General features: G+C 42.0%; 1 protein-coding gene across 1 annotated transcript in view; it reads right to left on the minus strand.

Moving 5' to 3' along the window:
* Positions 1–17,273, minus strand: part of SYCP2L (synaptonemal complex protein 2 like) — a 1,302,345-nt gene that overhangs the window by 679,075 nt on the left and 605,997 nt on the right. The window contains exon 25 of the mRNA XM_078685781.1: positions 22–79. Coding sequence (XP_078541907.1) covers positions 22–79 — 58 coding nt within the window. The remainder of the gene's footprint in view (positions 1–21; positions 80–17,273) is intronic.

The following is a 17,273-nucleotide window of genomic DNA, read 5'->3' on the forward strand; positions in this document are numbered from 1 at the left end:
AAGTGATCCTATTCAACTTACCTTATCATAACTCGGTGAATCAAATATATGCATAATATCATACGTGTCACTCATTTTTCTAGAAAGAAAATAGTTGCCTTTAATAAAGCTCAATTAAAGCTCAGTCAAAAACATGAATGCATCGTGCTAACAAATACTCATGAGATCATGCTTAACAACATTTTTAAAAGTCACTGTTTACCAAAATAAGTTTCTGAAATGACATGTTCAAACATTCCACTTACTCCTCTCCAGTGTAGAAGTACACTGGTGCATTCCTACAATTTGTACATTGTTTTCTTTATGAATATGGCTATTTCTATGCGCTGTTGATTGATTTAATGATTCTTTCCATTTTCATAATGTACTCCATAAAATATGCTGACCTTCATGCATTTGTAAATTCTTCCTTTACTTTATAGTTTGGTAAGAGCTGTGTTCGTTAATGCTTTTATGAACTTGTTTACCATAAAGGTCCTACATGTCTGGAATGGTGTCTTGTTAACATCTGTGTTACTTCCTTATGAATGGTCTCGTACTACCTTCACTACTCTTTCAGTTGCACACACCCACACTCCTTTATAATTTACTCCCTTGTAAGCATAGGATAATCTTGTGAAGACTATCACTTACCACATTGTTAACTGTTTCCCTTACTGCAAACTCTGTAAAACATCCCCAAGTTTAACGAAATAGAATTGGGCAAAGACTAACTCATTCTAACTAACAGCATATGTTGATCAGCAGATCTGCCAACTTTGGGATCTCTGGAACCATTTAAGAAAATGGGATAAAAATAGGGGGCAGAGTTGTCTGCCGCTCATACCGGTGCAGGGTGTCGGAGCATTTTACATCACACATATACAAAGACAACAATCATACATGTGTAGATCAGTGTATTGAAAATGGGACATGGGACAAAGGTGACTACAAGGTGTGGGATTCAAATGCCATCCACACTGGTAGATATTTTTCAAGCATGCTTGTCCTGGAGAACCCCAAATTCAGGATTCAAAATGTAACAGTGTTTAAGGTTGGCTTTACGAATGATAATTTAATTCCACCCAAACAAACCCTTTTTTGCAACATTAGGATAATGAAAGACTTGAAAAAAAGATCGCTTTCTAATCTGTACCATGAAGTTTGCATGCCGTTTTTTGATGGCAGTTTATAGCTCACTGTGCTATATTATGATTGTTACTTATGAATTAGAGGTAGTAAAAGAATCTCTATGACAAAAGCAGTAACCTACGGAGTTATAAACATATAAAATACAATTATCTGATCTGCATGGTACATGTTCTTTGCAGCAGGCATGTTAACCTTCTGCGCTACTGTAGATGAGTCATAACTGCCACTTGACAAAACTTCAATTCCTCTCCACCAGGAGCATTAATCACCAGAGTTATATTGACATTTATTGTTGCATGAAAACTGCTGGATATAAAAGGAACGCGTCAGTGGGTGAATTAAACCCATAACAATTTGCAAAACACAGTGCCCTCCTGCTCAGTAATAAATCATCCCCAAGAACAAACCAGCTGCCACACTTCAAACCTCCATGAAAAATGCCCGATGCCCGGTACGGCCAGCCCAACCATGGCAGTTGCCCACATTTCAAGTGCTACTGTTGCTTGAAAGCTTGCCTTCATGCCTCTGCTCACACCTGAAATATTTCAGTGCAGTAATGTTCATGCAAACACATATTCTGCACATACATGAACTCTGCTGGGTGCAGATTGGCCCGCTCAGCTTCTCCACCAGATTCCTGGTGACAGGAGAAGGGGTCTGAGTGACGATCCAGCTACAGAGTGTTGCTTAGAAACACAGCAAACTGTGGATGGAGGTCCTGATTGCACATGTGAGGGGCAGATTAACTACAATCCCCTAGCATAGGCACAAACCTTTTTATTTAGCAGACATACTGCGCATGCTTTAGGCTACACAGTATATATGCAAAAATGGGGCGTCAGGGCACACATCAGTGCATCCCAGAGGCCAATGATCAGTCACTCAGAGCAGCAGGGGCAGGATCCCGAGCACTGCCCCAGCTTCTGATAGGACTGGGCTTCCAGTTCAATCAGTTCAGTCAAGGAGCTGGGAGAGAGCTTGAGGTGGGTCTTTGTAGTCATGTGCATGAGTGGGTTTGGATCTCATCGAATCTGTAGTAATTAACTAAAGATTCTGGGTAGAAATGAAGTATAAGTAGGTTTATAAAATACCAAGTAAGGAGCTTTTTAGGAAGTACATGCAAGCAGTCTTTGCTTTCTCCCAGTGGAACAGTCAACCACTTCAAATACACAAAATGCATCTCAGAACCTAATGTATGGAAATTTAGAGGGCTGAGTCAATTAACCCCGTGGAGGCTCTTAACACAATAACACTGTATGGTTAGATATAACAACCTTCCTCGTAATTGTGACTCAACTCCTCTGGCTGAATCCTCATTGGGAATCATGGCTCTTGTCAACTTGCTGTTGTTTCTTGTTTCCCCCACTTTCAAATATTAATACAGTTAGGAAAAATTGGAATTTAAAATATGAACTGTATCAAGTGATTTCTTGCCTCATGTACTAACTTTGTTATTGATCATATGCATTCCATATGAGTTGACTTTACAAGGATCATTTGTTTTATATCTGAAAATGGGGGACCTGTTCATGTTTATACTTTGATATTCTGTAAATGTAGAAACCTTATGTTGGAGAGGACGAGTGAGTATGTGTTTGCTTGTTTGCACGCCTGTGTGTGAGTGATTTTGGATGCGCCTGGATTATTGCAATGTCACTGTCACTATGTTTTATTTAAAGTGTAATATTGTATTCATTAAATAAATGTGATACTTTTGGTACTCAGTGGCTTTTTGCACCATATTTTACAAGGCCAGTTTCTTCATGTCTGTCGTATGATATCAGTGAATATTAGCACATTGTGGCTTTGGACACAGGCAGAGTATTGTTTTTATGATTATAGTCTTGCTAGTTTTAATGTCCAGCACCACACTCCTGATATGCTGCTGCCAAGGAGCCCGAGTAGCCACTAGCCAGAAAAGAAAGAACGGTAGGTAAAAAAAGTAATTCAGTGTCGTGTCTCTGTGCATGTGTCAGTGAAAGGGTGCTTATGATTGAGAGGGAATGAGATTGAGTGAGTGTGCAATAGTTTAGTACGTTTGAGTGAGTCAATGAGAGTGAAAGAGTGAGCATGAAGGAGTGAGAACAATTATGTGAAAGGGTGAGCGGAAGTAAAGTAGTGCGAGTTAGAATGAGTGAGCAGGAGATTGTGAGGGAGTGAGTCAGTGGGACCTTTATCAATAATGCAGCAGGGGCAGTTGCACCGGGGCCCAGAGGCCCTGATGTCACTGCACCTCCTGGGCCATTAAACCAGATCACCTGTACCACAGGAGTTCAAATCAGAGCCCCTGTACACCAGTAGTTGTGAAGGTCAGAGATTGTGCAAGTTTGAGTGTGTGCAAGTGTGCTTGTGAGTGAGAAACAGGGAGTGTCAAGACACCCAAGGCAAATTTTGAAAACAGTGAGGTGAGCCAGTGGCAAGTATTATGCCACACCACTTTCATGAATTAGTAGCCCCCACTAGCAAATACTCCTGCTTTATTAACTACACATTCCTTTCCAAAATGAGCATATGCAGACAACGCCTTACCCTCTTCATCATCACAGATTGTGGGTTAAATATCATGGATAACCAACAGGCAAGTCCTCGATATATGCGATGCAATATTTATGTACCTTGTTATCCAATCTGCTTCAAGTGTATAAGGAAAGGTATGAAATGTGAACGTTTGGAGTAGTGGGGGGAAATCTCCATCAGAAGTTTGTATCCAGGAATTGCTGTGTCTCATCTTTCCATGCCTGATACTACTTGTCAATTCAGTAATAATTTTAACACCATTTACTTACATAGCTATGAAACAGGAATATCTGTGCTTGCTACTACAATAATAAAACCAAGTATTTAAAAATACAGTAGTAGAGGCCGATTTTGGGAAGAAATAATTCAATTTCAGTGAGTGCACATCACAAAATCAGTATTTCTGATGCCCTTGTAAGCTTTTAAAAAATATAAATAAAATGGGACACTACCTATTAGAAGCCGGTTGTCGTCAAAAAGGCACGGACATTTAAGAAAAGGCTGTACTGCATTTATCCACACCCAAAATACAACCAAATCAACCATTTAAAATCTTTGAGCCCAACCTGCAGGAAGTTGGGGAGAGAGGGAATGATTGGCCTATGAACTTGTCGAGACCAGAACCAGTTTTGCTCTGCAGCTAAATTAGATTCTGCCTTCATGCACTATCCTCAAACTGGGGAACTGGTTTACCAGGTGGCTATAGCAATTTATTATTCCTACCTCGCTTAATTATATAAAAGCATGGGATTTTGATGTATGACATTTCATAGCGCTGTTGCCACTGACCAGCGATTCCAATAATAACCCAACCCCCTTCTCAGGGGTGGAAGGATCCATATCTGGGGACCTCCTGGTGATTGTTCAAGACCATGCTTTGTCAATGATTACTCGATGTTAGGAGGTTGGAATACAGCAGGCAAGTTCGACAAATAAAGCAAAATGATTGGGTTGTCTTCATTGGGAAGCTGTCTCTGATAACATGATCTCCATTTAGAAATAAGTTTGAAGTGAGGGCATGTAGCCCAGGGACGTTATTTTTGAGTTGTCCAAACCAATGTACAGGGAGTAAATTTAAAAGCAATTTGTAGCAGCATTTCATGCAAATGACTAAGGGATACCATCTTCGTTTGATAAATGTGCCAATCAATTAAAACAGTTGAAAGAGCCTAAACCTGTGCTTTCTTTACCTGCCTTTGCTTCAGAAATGAAAAATTGCATTTGAAAAGTGGCACGTACATTTCTGTGCCGCAAAGTGAAAACATGAGCTCTGAAATTCAGACTTTAGCCAGACACTTTCATTTAGCAATTTTTGTAACCCATGTGCAAGTAATTCATAGATGATTTAAATGTGTTCAGTTAGATGTTGTTCTCACTATGAAAATGTGACTCTAACTTGTGAAAACTGTTAAATGTGCATTAGTAGAATACAATTTGTATTAGAATTAACACAACGTTTTATAATGTAGAAAACAGAACCAGCTCATGATTCAGCTTGCTCTGGTAGCTTCTGTCAAACTTAAAGATAAGGAAAGGAATCTTTTTCTCTCCTTCTCTCAGTGTGAAGAGAACAGTGGCATCATTTACAGCTGCGACCTCAGTCTGAGCTTTATCTCAGTAGTTGCTGGAAATGTTGAACAAAGCCTCATTTAATTCTTTGCTTTAGTGAGAACAGAAAAACACTGTATTTTAAAAGTGCATTACCAAGTTTAATGTTTGTTGCTTAATTAAAAGAAGGTTCTTTTGCAGCTCATGTTATGTGTGTAATCAGAAATAAAATGTCTTTTAAAAGGAAGGTTAGGAGATGAAATTGTATTAAATAGGATGCAGAATGTACCGTGGGAAGGATCTTTGCCTGTCTTAGAGATGAAGTATGAAATCTGCAGATGGGCTGAGGCATCGTTTTGGAGAATGCTGGATTCCAGTTGGAGGAAGACAAAGTCAGCTACATGCTTTGTAACATTAATATTTGATAAACGAGTTCCTAGTTTGGAGTTTCAGAGAGAAGAGAAGGAGGAGAGAGGACACCTTCCAGAACACAGTGGTACAAAAGGGAGGGGTGATGGACGGAGCATCTGAACTGGGACACACAATTTAGAAGAGGGAACATAATACTCTGATAACTTGGATAATTATTTTGAAACTCTCATGGGATGGTAGTGTACTTCAGAGACTGTTAAACTTTTGGCTAACACACAAAAGTGAGCTGCACATCAGTAATGCCTTGGGAAATAAACACAGGTAAACATCTCTGAGAATGGCAGACCAAATATCTAATATTGTGGGGCAGAAATAGTTAATTGCATACTTCAAGTTGAGGGCCTCAGCTGAACATAGCACATCATGTGGACATTAAATGGCCAGTGAAACAAATAAAAGTACACATACCCCGGCCATGCTGAAGAGACCAACATCACAGGGCCAGACCACTGCCTCCCACCTCATGACTAGTGAATGCTCTTCAAATTAACCCACATAAAACAGAAATCTTAGCATGTGGTGAATAAAAGAAATTTCAGCTTATTACCATCTGGCCCCAGAAAATCGATGCACCGCCATAGACTGATGTGAGAGACCTGAAAGTGGTCATTGACTTCAGCCTGTCCCTGGTTATCCCAAATAAACTAAAGCACCACTAACATCTTCTATATCATTCACAGGTGGATCTTCCATCATAGAGGCTCTGTCATAAGTTCTATGCTATTAACCCTCATTATTTTGATTATATAAAGAAACAACATCCATACAGTCCTGTCCTTATTGCTCCAAAGGCCGCATTGAATCCAAAATGCCACACAAAACGGATTTTCACTGTAAGTAAAGGACGATACAGAACTCTGGATCATACCCACCAGAAACTGGAACAAATCACCCAAGGATGGAGGCCACAATCTCATGAGTTGCTATCTCTCTCCTACATAAGCGTAGCTGTATGTTTCCATGACATGAAAGAAGCAGATGCCATACACACAACCATAAACATTTCCAATACATGCCACAATGCAATGGCACATTTTACTCTATCCACACAGTTGTGCCTTTGCAGTCCTAAGAACTACATCTCATTATCCATTCACTTAAAAACACTTTAAGGCAGAGTACCAAATCCACCACAAGAGCACATCTCTTGTCACTATGCATGACACAGACATTCCTACATAGTCCAAATAAAAGATTTGAACTCTTACATTAAATTATATCCAAGGTGTAAGATGTTATCTGTCTGTAAATGTGCTTTAGTAATTAATCGGGGAAATGGCCCTGCATATAAATGCAGCTACAGCAAACAAAATACAACACAATACCCCACATTGTGACGGGCAGATATCACTGTCCATGTTGATTTCTGGTGAAACTTAGGTTTGCCTTTTACTCATCTCTGCTGCATGGCCAACTCTCATTGTGTTATGATGTTATATTTACATGAGCAAGGCCCCAGAAGAGGAGCCAAAATAATGTATATGATTAAGGAAATCCAGATCAAAACAATAGGGGCAGAATATGGCTAGTTACCATGACCTGCTTATCACTGGGTTCCTATTGAGGATTGCTCAACAGTATTTCCCGACTACTGTATCCAGAGTAAACATGTGGTAGGAGAGAAGTACTTTTGGATGTTGGCTGGCTTTAAAAGATGTGAGCGATTGGGTTGTCGGTTGACTGGTGTGTGAGCTCTGGTCAAACAGCAACCACAATCATCGTCAAGGTGAGGCACAGAGCCTCCCAAGCACCCACTACCGCTAACCTTAAGACACCTCCGCCCACGCAAGCAATCTTACCACATATCAGAGGAGGAATCCCGAGCACTCTACCTCTCATACAATCCTACCACTGCCACCCCTTCTCCAGTAGACTTCACTGAAAACAAAATCCTAGCCATCCTCCACGACCACAATCCTGTCCAAGTCACCCCGTGTCCACTAGCTGCGAGTCCTGAACACACCATCAGCACGGTCACCATCAACCCCAACAGAGCAACTACCCACCATAACGGAAGTGTGATTAAAAACAAACTTGCACGTGTACTCCTGTCCACACAGATCCCTTACACTCCCCCCGACCTCCCCCTATTTGGTCTCTTAATCAACTGCAGATCAGCAGTTAAGCACGCCGCCGATATTGCAGATCTCATCCTGAACAAAAACGTAGACCAAGCAATCCTAACAGAATCGTGGCTCAATGACTACTCATCTCCTTGCCTGGACCTATTAGTCCCTCCCAACTACAACATTGCCAGACTAGACAGACAATCCAGCAGGAAGGGAGGAGGCATCGCCTGCATCTACCGATCTAACCTCCTTGTCACGGAACTCTCGGCGGACTCCACGGACTCCTGAGAATAGCTTGCCGCAACTCAATTCAACGGTGCAATATACATATTTTTTATCACCCCCCAGGCCTGAACGGCTCTTTCACCAATCAGTTCATGGAAATCACCACATCTAAGATTTCCTCCAACGCTATAAAGATTTTTCAAGGAGATTTCAACTTGCACTGGAACGAACCCCCAAGGAACCACATGTCAACTCCATCAACGACCTCTTAGCTGATCAAGCCCTGACCCAAGCTTGCTCACTGCCTACTCACTCTAAAGGGGCCACCCTGGACTGGATTATCTCTAAGGAATCTTCCATCAAGCTCACCTCCATAGACCCATGTGACTGGCCTGATCCCCACACCATTGCCTTCCTTTTACCTGGGACCCACAAGACAGTCACCGGGACCCACAAGGCAGTCACCGCAACCGGTGATCCCGAAACGCTGGATCAGAGACACTAAAAACCTTAACCACAGGAAACTGGAGGCTCAATGTAAATCTGACCTCCCCCTGCATATATCTTCGGTTAGTGACCTCAATGATCACTACTCAGCGACTATATCAAACATCCTGGATGACCTTGTACCACTAAAACTAAAGAGAACACAAATCAAAGACAGAAATCCCTGGTTCACTGGATCCCTCAACATGGAGAGGAGAACCCTCCAGCAATTGGAAATAATTTGGAGACAGCACCCCTCTGTGGCGAATCTAAAACTACTCTACCAGGCGAGAAACACCTACAACAAGAACATCCTCAACTCAAAGAAGAATACTTCAGATCGGAACTGGGGAATGCCAAAAATAGACCCTGCAAGCTCTTTGAAATGGTCAAACTCCAATCAAATAAGCTAGCCAAAACAACAAAAGAAACTCCTAAGTCCTTAATATCAACTGAGGAGTTCTCTTTCTTAGCCGATAAAATCACAGCCTAAGGAAATGAACTCAGTGCCGCTACATATTTTCAACCCTTTCCTGACCTGCCTCCTCTGCCTGGGCCACCCATACTGGCCTCACCCAAAAATCAAGCACGCTGGACTGACTTCAAGTACTATGACGAAGACGCCATATCTAAAATCCTCTCCACCTTAAACCCAAATAATCACTTTAATGACCCCCTACCTTCCAACTACCTCGCTTCTGCCACTCAATCCATTGTTCCCAGCTGGACTGCAATAATCAACGCCTCTCTCCAACAGGGATCGATTCCCGACTCTTTGAAAGCTGGCCAAGTCCTCCCCATTTTAAAAAAAACATCGCTGGATCCCACCTCCCCTGACAACTTTAGACCTATCTCCAATATTCCTCTGCTAGCCAAAGTGTTAGAGAAGTGTGTTCAACAGCAACTAAGTCAACACATCAACAATTTCCAGCTACTCGATGACTTCCAATATGGATTCACACCGGGAAACAGCACTGAAACAACCATGCTCCACATGCTCCAAGCACTAGACCAAGGCAAAACCTGCCTCCTAATGCTCCTTGACCTATCCTCGGCCTTCGACTCGGTCAACCATGAAAAACTTCTCGAACACCTCAAACTCAGGATGGGTTTGGATGGCTTTGTTCTAGAATGGTTCAGGTCCTTCCTCCACAACCGGTCACAGAGATTACTAATTAATGGCAACCTATCAGCTCCCTCCCCGGTCACAGTTGGAGTCCCTCAAGGATCAACCCAGTCCCCCACCCTCTTTAACCTCCATTTAGAGCTGCGTACCGAAGTACTACGCACCGCTAACATCTCCTACCACATGTACGTGGACGACACCCAAATATACATCAAAAGTTCATCACTTGAGGAGATCCTCTCACTGAATGAGGCCCTGAAACTGACCATCCAATGGCTCGCCTCTAACCAACTCAAAATCAACGCAAAGAAAACCGAATTTCTCCAAATCTCCCCTACAAAAGCCAACCCAGAGATTCAGATGTGGATCAATGCTATTACAGCCTTAAACTGCCCACCAACTATCGTGGACTCGGCCAAATCTCCTGGAATAATCCTCGACTGCAACCTGAACATGCGGGACCACATTAACTCGATGGCTAAATCGGCCAGGTTCCACTTGAGCTACCTATGGAAGCTGAAACCCTTCATCGATACCCCTGACCTAAAAATGGCAGTCCAAGCACTAGTCATCTCAAGGCTGGAATATGGCTGTTCTATCCTCTCGGGTTTACCCAAGATCTCCCTCGCACCTTTAATAGCCTGCCTCAACGCGGCCGCCAGACTACTTACCGGCACTAGGAAATAAAACCACATCTCTCCACATCTGAAAGCATTGAACTGGCTCCCCTTAGAGGCCAGAATACAGCTGAAACTGGCTTGCATTACACACAAAGCTCTATACGCGAACTCCCCTGCTTATCTTGCTCAGAAACTAGTGTTATCTGGAGGAAGCATAAACTCCCATTCCGCCAGTGACCTTTTGCTCCAACCTGCCCATTTTCAAAATAAAAAAACCTACAATCGAGCTTTCTCCGGGGCCGCAACAAGAATTTGGAACTCTCTCCCACCTGCCATCAGAAAAATACCTTCTCTGGCACGCTTCAAAAAGAAGGCTAAAACTTTCCTCATGGGAAAATTCCTCTCCTAATCCCTACCTTCAACTACCACTGAGAGCCTGACTATGCTAAGACCATCGCCTGGTCCTCAGATCACCTACTCACCCCACCAAGAAACTGTGGGGTTCTATACTGTTTAAATGCATCTGTAGCCACACATACATGTCCCTTTTTCCCCTATGTACCCAGCTCCCCTGCCCCTTCCTATCGTTTCGTATACTTCTGTAGGTCTATGCCTTTTTGTTCACATCTGTAAACATTATTTCTGTACACCTTGTAAAGCACTCTGATACCCTCACGGATCGAGTTTGCGCTCTAAAAAACACTAAAATAAAAACAATAATAAAAATAATAACCTGTGCTCAATGCTCTGGTAGCTTGGCACAGAGCAGTCAGGCTTAGCTTAGAGGCAATGTGTAAACTATTTGTGCAATACTTCCAACAGGAAAACAGTGACAACATCACATAAAATGATTCCACACTAAAATTAGAGAACACTTTACTAATTAAAATCAGACCAACATGACAAAAATCCCATCAGTAGAACCAGAGATATGAATTTTTAAAGAATTTATCGAAAGCACGAAGAGCCGGCCGGATCGCAGGTGGGCGTCGCTAGACTTTCGTATGGCAGTTCCTGTAAACGGTTGCTGAGCAGTGCAAAGAGTCGGGATGACGGAGCTTCGCACTGACTTGAGGTGAGAGCGATGAAGTCATGGTGCGAACGGGCTAGTTTGCAATTGCAAAAAGTCTGAAAGCTTGATATCAGCACCATGAGCCATACAAAGGGTCCAGGACTCTTAGGGGGTCAGGAACTCACTGCAGCTGGGTCAAGGGGCTGGTTCATGGTGTTGGGGAGCCTGTTATGTCCCCAAGGCTCGGATCAGGAGACCAGCAGATTAGCCCTTGAGATCCTGGGTTCAAGAAGAAGTTGCATGTCTAGTACTCCTTCCCAGGCAAGAGATCATCACAACTGCTTTTCAGAATTTCATGGTAAATAAGAATCGTGTGTTAAGTTAAATTGACATCCTACAAACCCTAAAGGGTGTGCTAGCAATTCATCAATGAGGTTGCACGCCCAAGTCTGCCCCTCTCAAGGGAGAGGTGTGGCGCCGCGGCCAGGGCGACTGACGCTGGAATCTGGGGATCACGGTTCGATCCCCAGCGCCGGCGGCAGGTCAGCCCAGCACCATGTGACTCTGGGCAATAGCTTGCTTAATCTTCCCGAAGGCCCCCAGCGCCTAGAGACCCTAACGGGTGATTGTGCGCTTTACAAATGTGGATAATTAATAAATAATTAATTCAATCCTAGAGAATTCATGGCTCGTTATTCATTATCTGACAGCTAATCAGTTAGCCATTGGCCAAATCGAATAATGGCAGAACTTCAACAGCAATTCGGAAGGGTCATATACGTTCTGCACCAGAGGAAACCAATGGACTCTTTAGAAGATCAGCAAGTACAGTTCCCCATATTCCACCTGATTGTATACCATATGTCATCATCTTAGAATATGTCCCCAAGATAGAGTACTCACAGAACGAGGACCAAGGGGCACTAAAAAATAAAGTAGCATATTGGCTAAAAAAGCACACTGGGTACACAGACAATGTTCATACTGAAATTCGACTGGTGAGAAAGGTTCTGTGGACTGGCAAGTCTCCCAAAAGTTCAAAAGGCAACTGCATGATAATAAATTTAAAAAACACATTTTCTAGAATCCCCTAATGGTCCTGCACTGTTGCAGAAGCTTTGCATATTGTTTCCTGAACCAAGAGCCGTCAAAGCACTGCCTCTAGTTTTTTTTGCTTCAATTGTGCTGGTTTGGAATCACGCAATTTGACACCAATCCAGAGGGATTTAAAAAAACTTATCGAACTTTACCTTAGGTACAAGTACGAAGGCTTGACCCCAATGGAGCATGTGAACTGACTGGGTGTTAAAGATTCAAGCAATGAATGCCAAGAGGATTCATGGCCACACTGAACACAAATTATAAAATACAGCTTCCAGATGCAGCAATTTCTCACTTTGGCCCTCCCCCTCAAATTGTCATAAAACATATTTCCTGGGATATAGTAAGTCATCAATAAAAACTATGTAACTCAGACTGGACTGACCTTGTCTCCCTGCTTTGATGTGATATGTTGTCAGGAGTTCTCGACCAATGTTGCCGAAATGGCTACTATTCATCTAGTGTCCCAGCTGTACCTTCCCATGTAATTCAATTGAACATATTATCTAATACATCAATGTACTTATATATCCCATTAAGAATACATGCGAAGTAGACAAATGAATGAACACTGACCCAAATGAGGAGAAAGTAAATCTTTAGTATTCAACTTTCTCATAGATCTTAATTTAAGAGAGCTTTAGGTATGCTGTCCAATGAACAAAAAACACATACAGTGAATACACAAATGGTGAAGATAGTGATTTGTGACTGACAATTACAGGTGACATGACATGTATACATATAAAATGAAATTTTTCAAATTATGGTTTTCAAAACCTGGTTTTTTAACCAACATTGCTAATTCCGATATCTCCTAGCTTCTGTTATGGCCTGCGCTGGGAAACACTTGTTGGGTAGCTGTGCGCATTACAAAATAAAATAACATAACATCCACTGTAATCACAATAGTCTTGGGAATTGAATGGTTTCTTTTGTTCCTATTGGACTTTGTGCAGTCGGATATATAGCAAAGTACGTCGACGTTTTGCCCCTAGTGATGATGCGCTGATTTATGTGCATATGAAAGACTGCAGATGGAATCCCTTTTAGCCTCTCACATATGGGTAGATTTTTACCAACATCTTTGACCCATTTTGTAGTAATTAAGATCATAACGCTACCAAACAAGCTCATTTTGATGTAGATGCTGCCTGCCTCTTAAGAGACTCTCTAAGTCAAAGGTACTTTCACATTTGAGTGACCACCGGGGAGAGCACCCAGACCGGACGGAATGCTGATGGATCTATTTAAGGAAAAGATAACAGACTCTTGATATCCAATGTCATTGAAGCTACATTAACCGATCCTCTGTAATGGAAGGAAGCAATCGTCCCAATCTTTACAAAGGGGAATAGGAACCTTCCAAGCTGCTTCCACCCAGTCTCTCTACTGGGGAATATTGCAAAGGATGGAGGACTGTGCAGAGGAGAATAATATTGATTCCAACATCCAGTATGGATTTCGCCCATGGTTGAGTATGGTGGAACAAAGTATCAATTTATATTTGATCATTGCGAAATGTCTGGGTCAGAAAAGAGGCCATTCACCTGACCTTTATGGACCTCTCTTGTGTCTTCGACACAGTTCACTGACCTAAATTGTGGGACATAATGGAGCAGGCTGGGGTTTGAAAAAGCCCGGTTTGATTTAGTCAGATGGCTACACTAGCACGGCTAAAGTATGCTACGAGATCAACGGCAAACTTTTGTTGAAAATCAACTTTAGTTTAGGGGTTTGCCAAAGCTACATCATGGATCCTTTTTTATTTCTTATTTACGTTAACGGCTGGGCCAATTTCCTAGTTAAGGCAGGAATAGATCGGCCCCAAATTGGCAGCAGCCCAGTACCTTTTTATGCCAATGACACAGTGTTAATCACTAGAACCGCTGATGGCCTACAAATGCTCCTAGATGTCTTTTCATGAGTGATCCTGGGCTAAATACAAGTTCTTTTAAATCTTTTGTTCTGACTTGTGGACCCAAAAACACGAAACTGAGTAGTTTTATAGTGATGGGGCAGAGGTAATTAGAGTCCAAAAATTCACTTGCCGGGGAATTCCTTTGACACTGCTTCAAACGTGAGGTTTTTTTTTGTTTAAGGGCTCACCAACTTCAAAGGTCAGTTGACGCCATCTTCTGTTTGTTCCGGCTGATTGTGGCACACACCGGTGAGGGAACTAGTCCAAATTTATTTAAGTAAATGCATTCGATTGGTACCTATGCTGCCAGGGTTTGGAGGTATGTTAACAGAGCAGTAAGAAAGAGTGGAAAATATTTTTTTAATAAGGTTGCTGTCCATCCTACAATCTTCTCCACCCTCGTGTCATTCCTAGGTTAGCATAGGATATGTGGAGGTTGTAATGGAATAAAGGCTGTTACAATGGCTGAGGGTTTGGAGGAGACCAGAGACAGCACTAACAAGATCCATTACTTGTGTCTGCCAGGATCTGGACAAAGTGCTTGCAATTCCGTGATTAGTATATAAAACAGACATTTACATCTTTAGGGGTCCAAGAGTTGTTACCAAACCAGAATGAATGAATGAATGAATGAAGTAGTTTTAGAGAGCGCACATTACCCAAGGGTGTCTTAGCGCTAGGCAGATCTAGAGCCGAGGAAGGAAAAAAGAAAAGCAGCAAGATAAATTAAGTCTGAGTAACTTTATTATTTGCAGTGGGAAATAGTCAGGTCTTTAACTCCTTTCTGAAAAACTGCAGGCTGGGTTGTATCGGGAGAGAAAGAGGAAGGGAGTTCCTCAGCTTTCCCCCCAGGCAGGCAAAAGTTCTACCTCCCAAATTTACACATTTCATTCTGGGTATCAGGACCATGTCCGCCATGCAAGATCTGAGAGTTCTACTGGACGCGTACCAGGTAAATAGCTCTTGAAAACAGGACGGACCGGTACAATGAAGAGCCTTATGCATTAGGCACAAAGCCTTAAATGAAATTCTCTTCACCACCGGTAGCCAGTGAAGGCTGTGCAATAGGTGAGATACTGGTTTGAACTTTGGGATATTCAAAAGGGTTCCTGCAACGGCATTCTGTAAAGACTGCAATTTTTTTATCAGGTATTTCGAGGTGCCTTGATAAAGGGCATTGCAGTAGTCCATTTTGGAGCCTATGAGGGCCAACATTACGGTCTTCTGTAAGTCTGTCAGAATGAAAAGGAGGATTTTTTTGAGAACCCGTAACATTAAATAACCCCCAGATGTCACTGCATTGATTTGAGCAGAGAAAAATAGTTTGGTATCGAAGATAACTGCCAAGTTTTTTGCCTTCTGTACTGGCTTGGGAAGGTTACCCAGAGCCTGGGGCCACCAGGATGCATTCCAAAAGGAGGTCCATTCCCAAAGAGCAACACCTCTGTTTTTTCTGAATTTAACGAGACAGTTATTCTGCATCCACCTTGCAACTGCAGCCATACATCTGTAGAAATAGTTTGCATCATTCTCAACCTGAGACAAGACTAATACCACTATCTTTGTCATCCGCGTAGGATAGTACTGTCAGGCCAAAGCTCAGAATGAGCTTCACTAAAGGGTGACATAAACGTTCAAAAGAGTCGGACTGTGTGCCAATCAATGAGGCAACCGGCAGGGAGAAGGGGCTGGACTTTGCATCTCCCATTTCAACCCACTGTTTTCTGTTTTTGAGAAATTAGCTCAGCAGAGTTAGTACAGCGCTCTTAAAACCTAAGGAGTGTAGACGTTTCATAAGAAGTGCATGGTGGAACGTATCAAAGAATGCATTAGATGCAACTCTAGTTATTTGGTTAAAATCTTGTTTTTAACTTTCATTATAAAACTCAGGTAGATCAGCAACTCCAAGCTCACCAGTATTTGTTAATCAAATCCGCCCACGTCCCGTCTTTAGTTGTCAGCAATAATACCCATCATAGACTTCTCCTCACTCTTTTCAGTTTTAATACTAACCATTTTCTACTAGCATTCTCAACACAAGGTCCATGGTTTTCATCATTTCCCAGGTATCATTGTGGCAACGTGTCATTGCAAAGCACTGTCCATTTTATGCAGTTTTGCTTTGTATACCTCTGACCAGAAACACTTTTTAGCTCCTTTGCTACGCCAATTAAATATTAGACAACTTAAATAAGTTTGTAGCTATCTACAGCAGTTAGATAGCCTCTGGGGATGCATGCTCTTCTGAGCTATGTACGATGTGCATTAAGTACAAGGAAGGGATATCCGTTGGCATTTACCCATTTTCATGGAGGTTGCTAGTTGTTTTTAACGTCTTTACCACACTTTAAGACTGTTCCGTATTTATACTATAAAAAAAAAATTGGTTTGCATGAATTTTTTTTTGTGTCTGTACTTTTGTGAAATTATGCATACTGTTATGGCTAGCTCTTGCCGCAAGGCGACTGATGACAATTCCAACTACAGCCGATATTGTTCAGACTAAAACCACTTTATTCTACATCACAAGAGTTTTCCAGCATTCAGATGACTTTACACTGGTACACAAGGTCTTGAAGTTTCAAACCAACTGAGTACATTCAGATGTTCACAAGATAGGTTTAATGAATGAACCAAAACGGATATTGCTGCAATGCTAAATGTTGCACGGATTCTCCAGATCATAGCACTGACAGTCAGGTAATTGTCGAGTAAAATTCTCAGAGTCCGTCACTAAAATTCCCATAAGAAATGCAGTTATTGACTTATAACGAGTACAAATACATGCAACCCCAGATAGTTGATGATTATCCGGTGTATAATTTAACCTGAACAGGGTTGCGCTTATTTCTTCAAAAGCATGAAATGAAAAACTGTGTGGTTTTCATTAATTGACATAGACTTAATGCATCCCAATGCAACTATTAGTACAGGCTGGAATGGGTTAATGGACAACACTGGAGCCTTGTGGAAGGTGAGAAATCAATACCAGTATTTCCATTGCATGAGACATAAAGAGACTCGAGAAATTTAGATTTTAGACTTTTGGGTGGGGGAAGGGGCCAGTCTGAAGCTGGTTTTGCCG

The sequence above is a fragment of the Lissotriton helveticus genome, chromosome 4_1, assembly GCF_964261635.1.
Source record: "Lissotriton helveticus chromosome 4_1, aLisHel1.1, whole genome shotgun sequence".
Classification (NCBI taxonomy): Eukaryota; Metazoa; Chordata; class Amphibia; order Caudata; family Salamandridae; genus Lissotriton; species Lissotriton helveticus.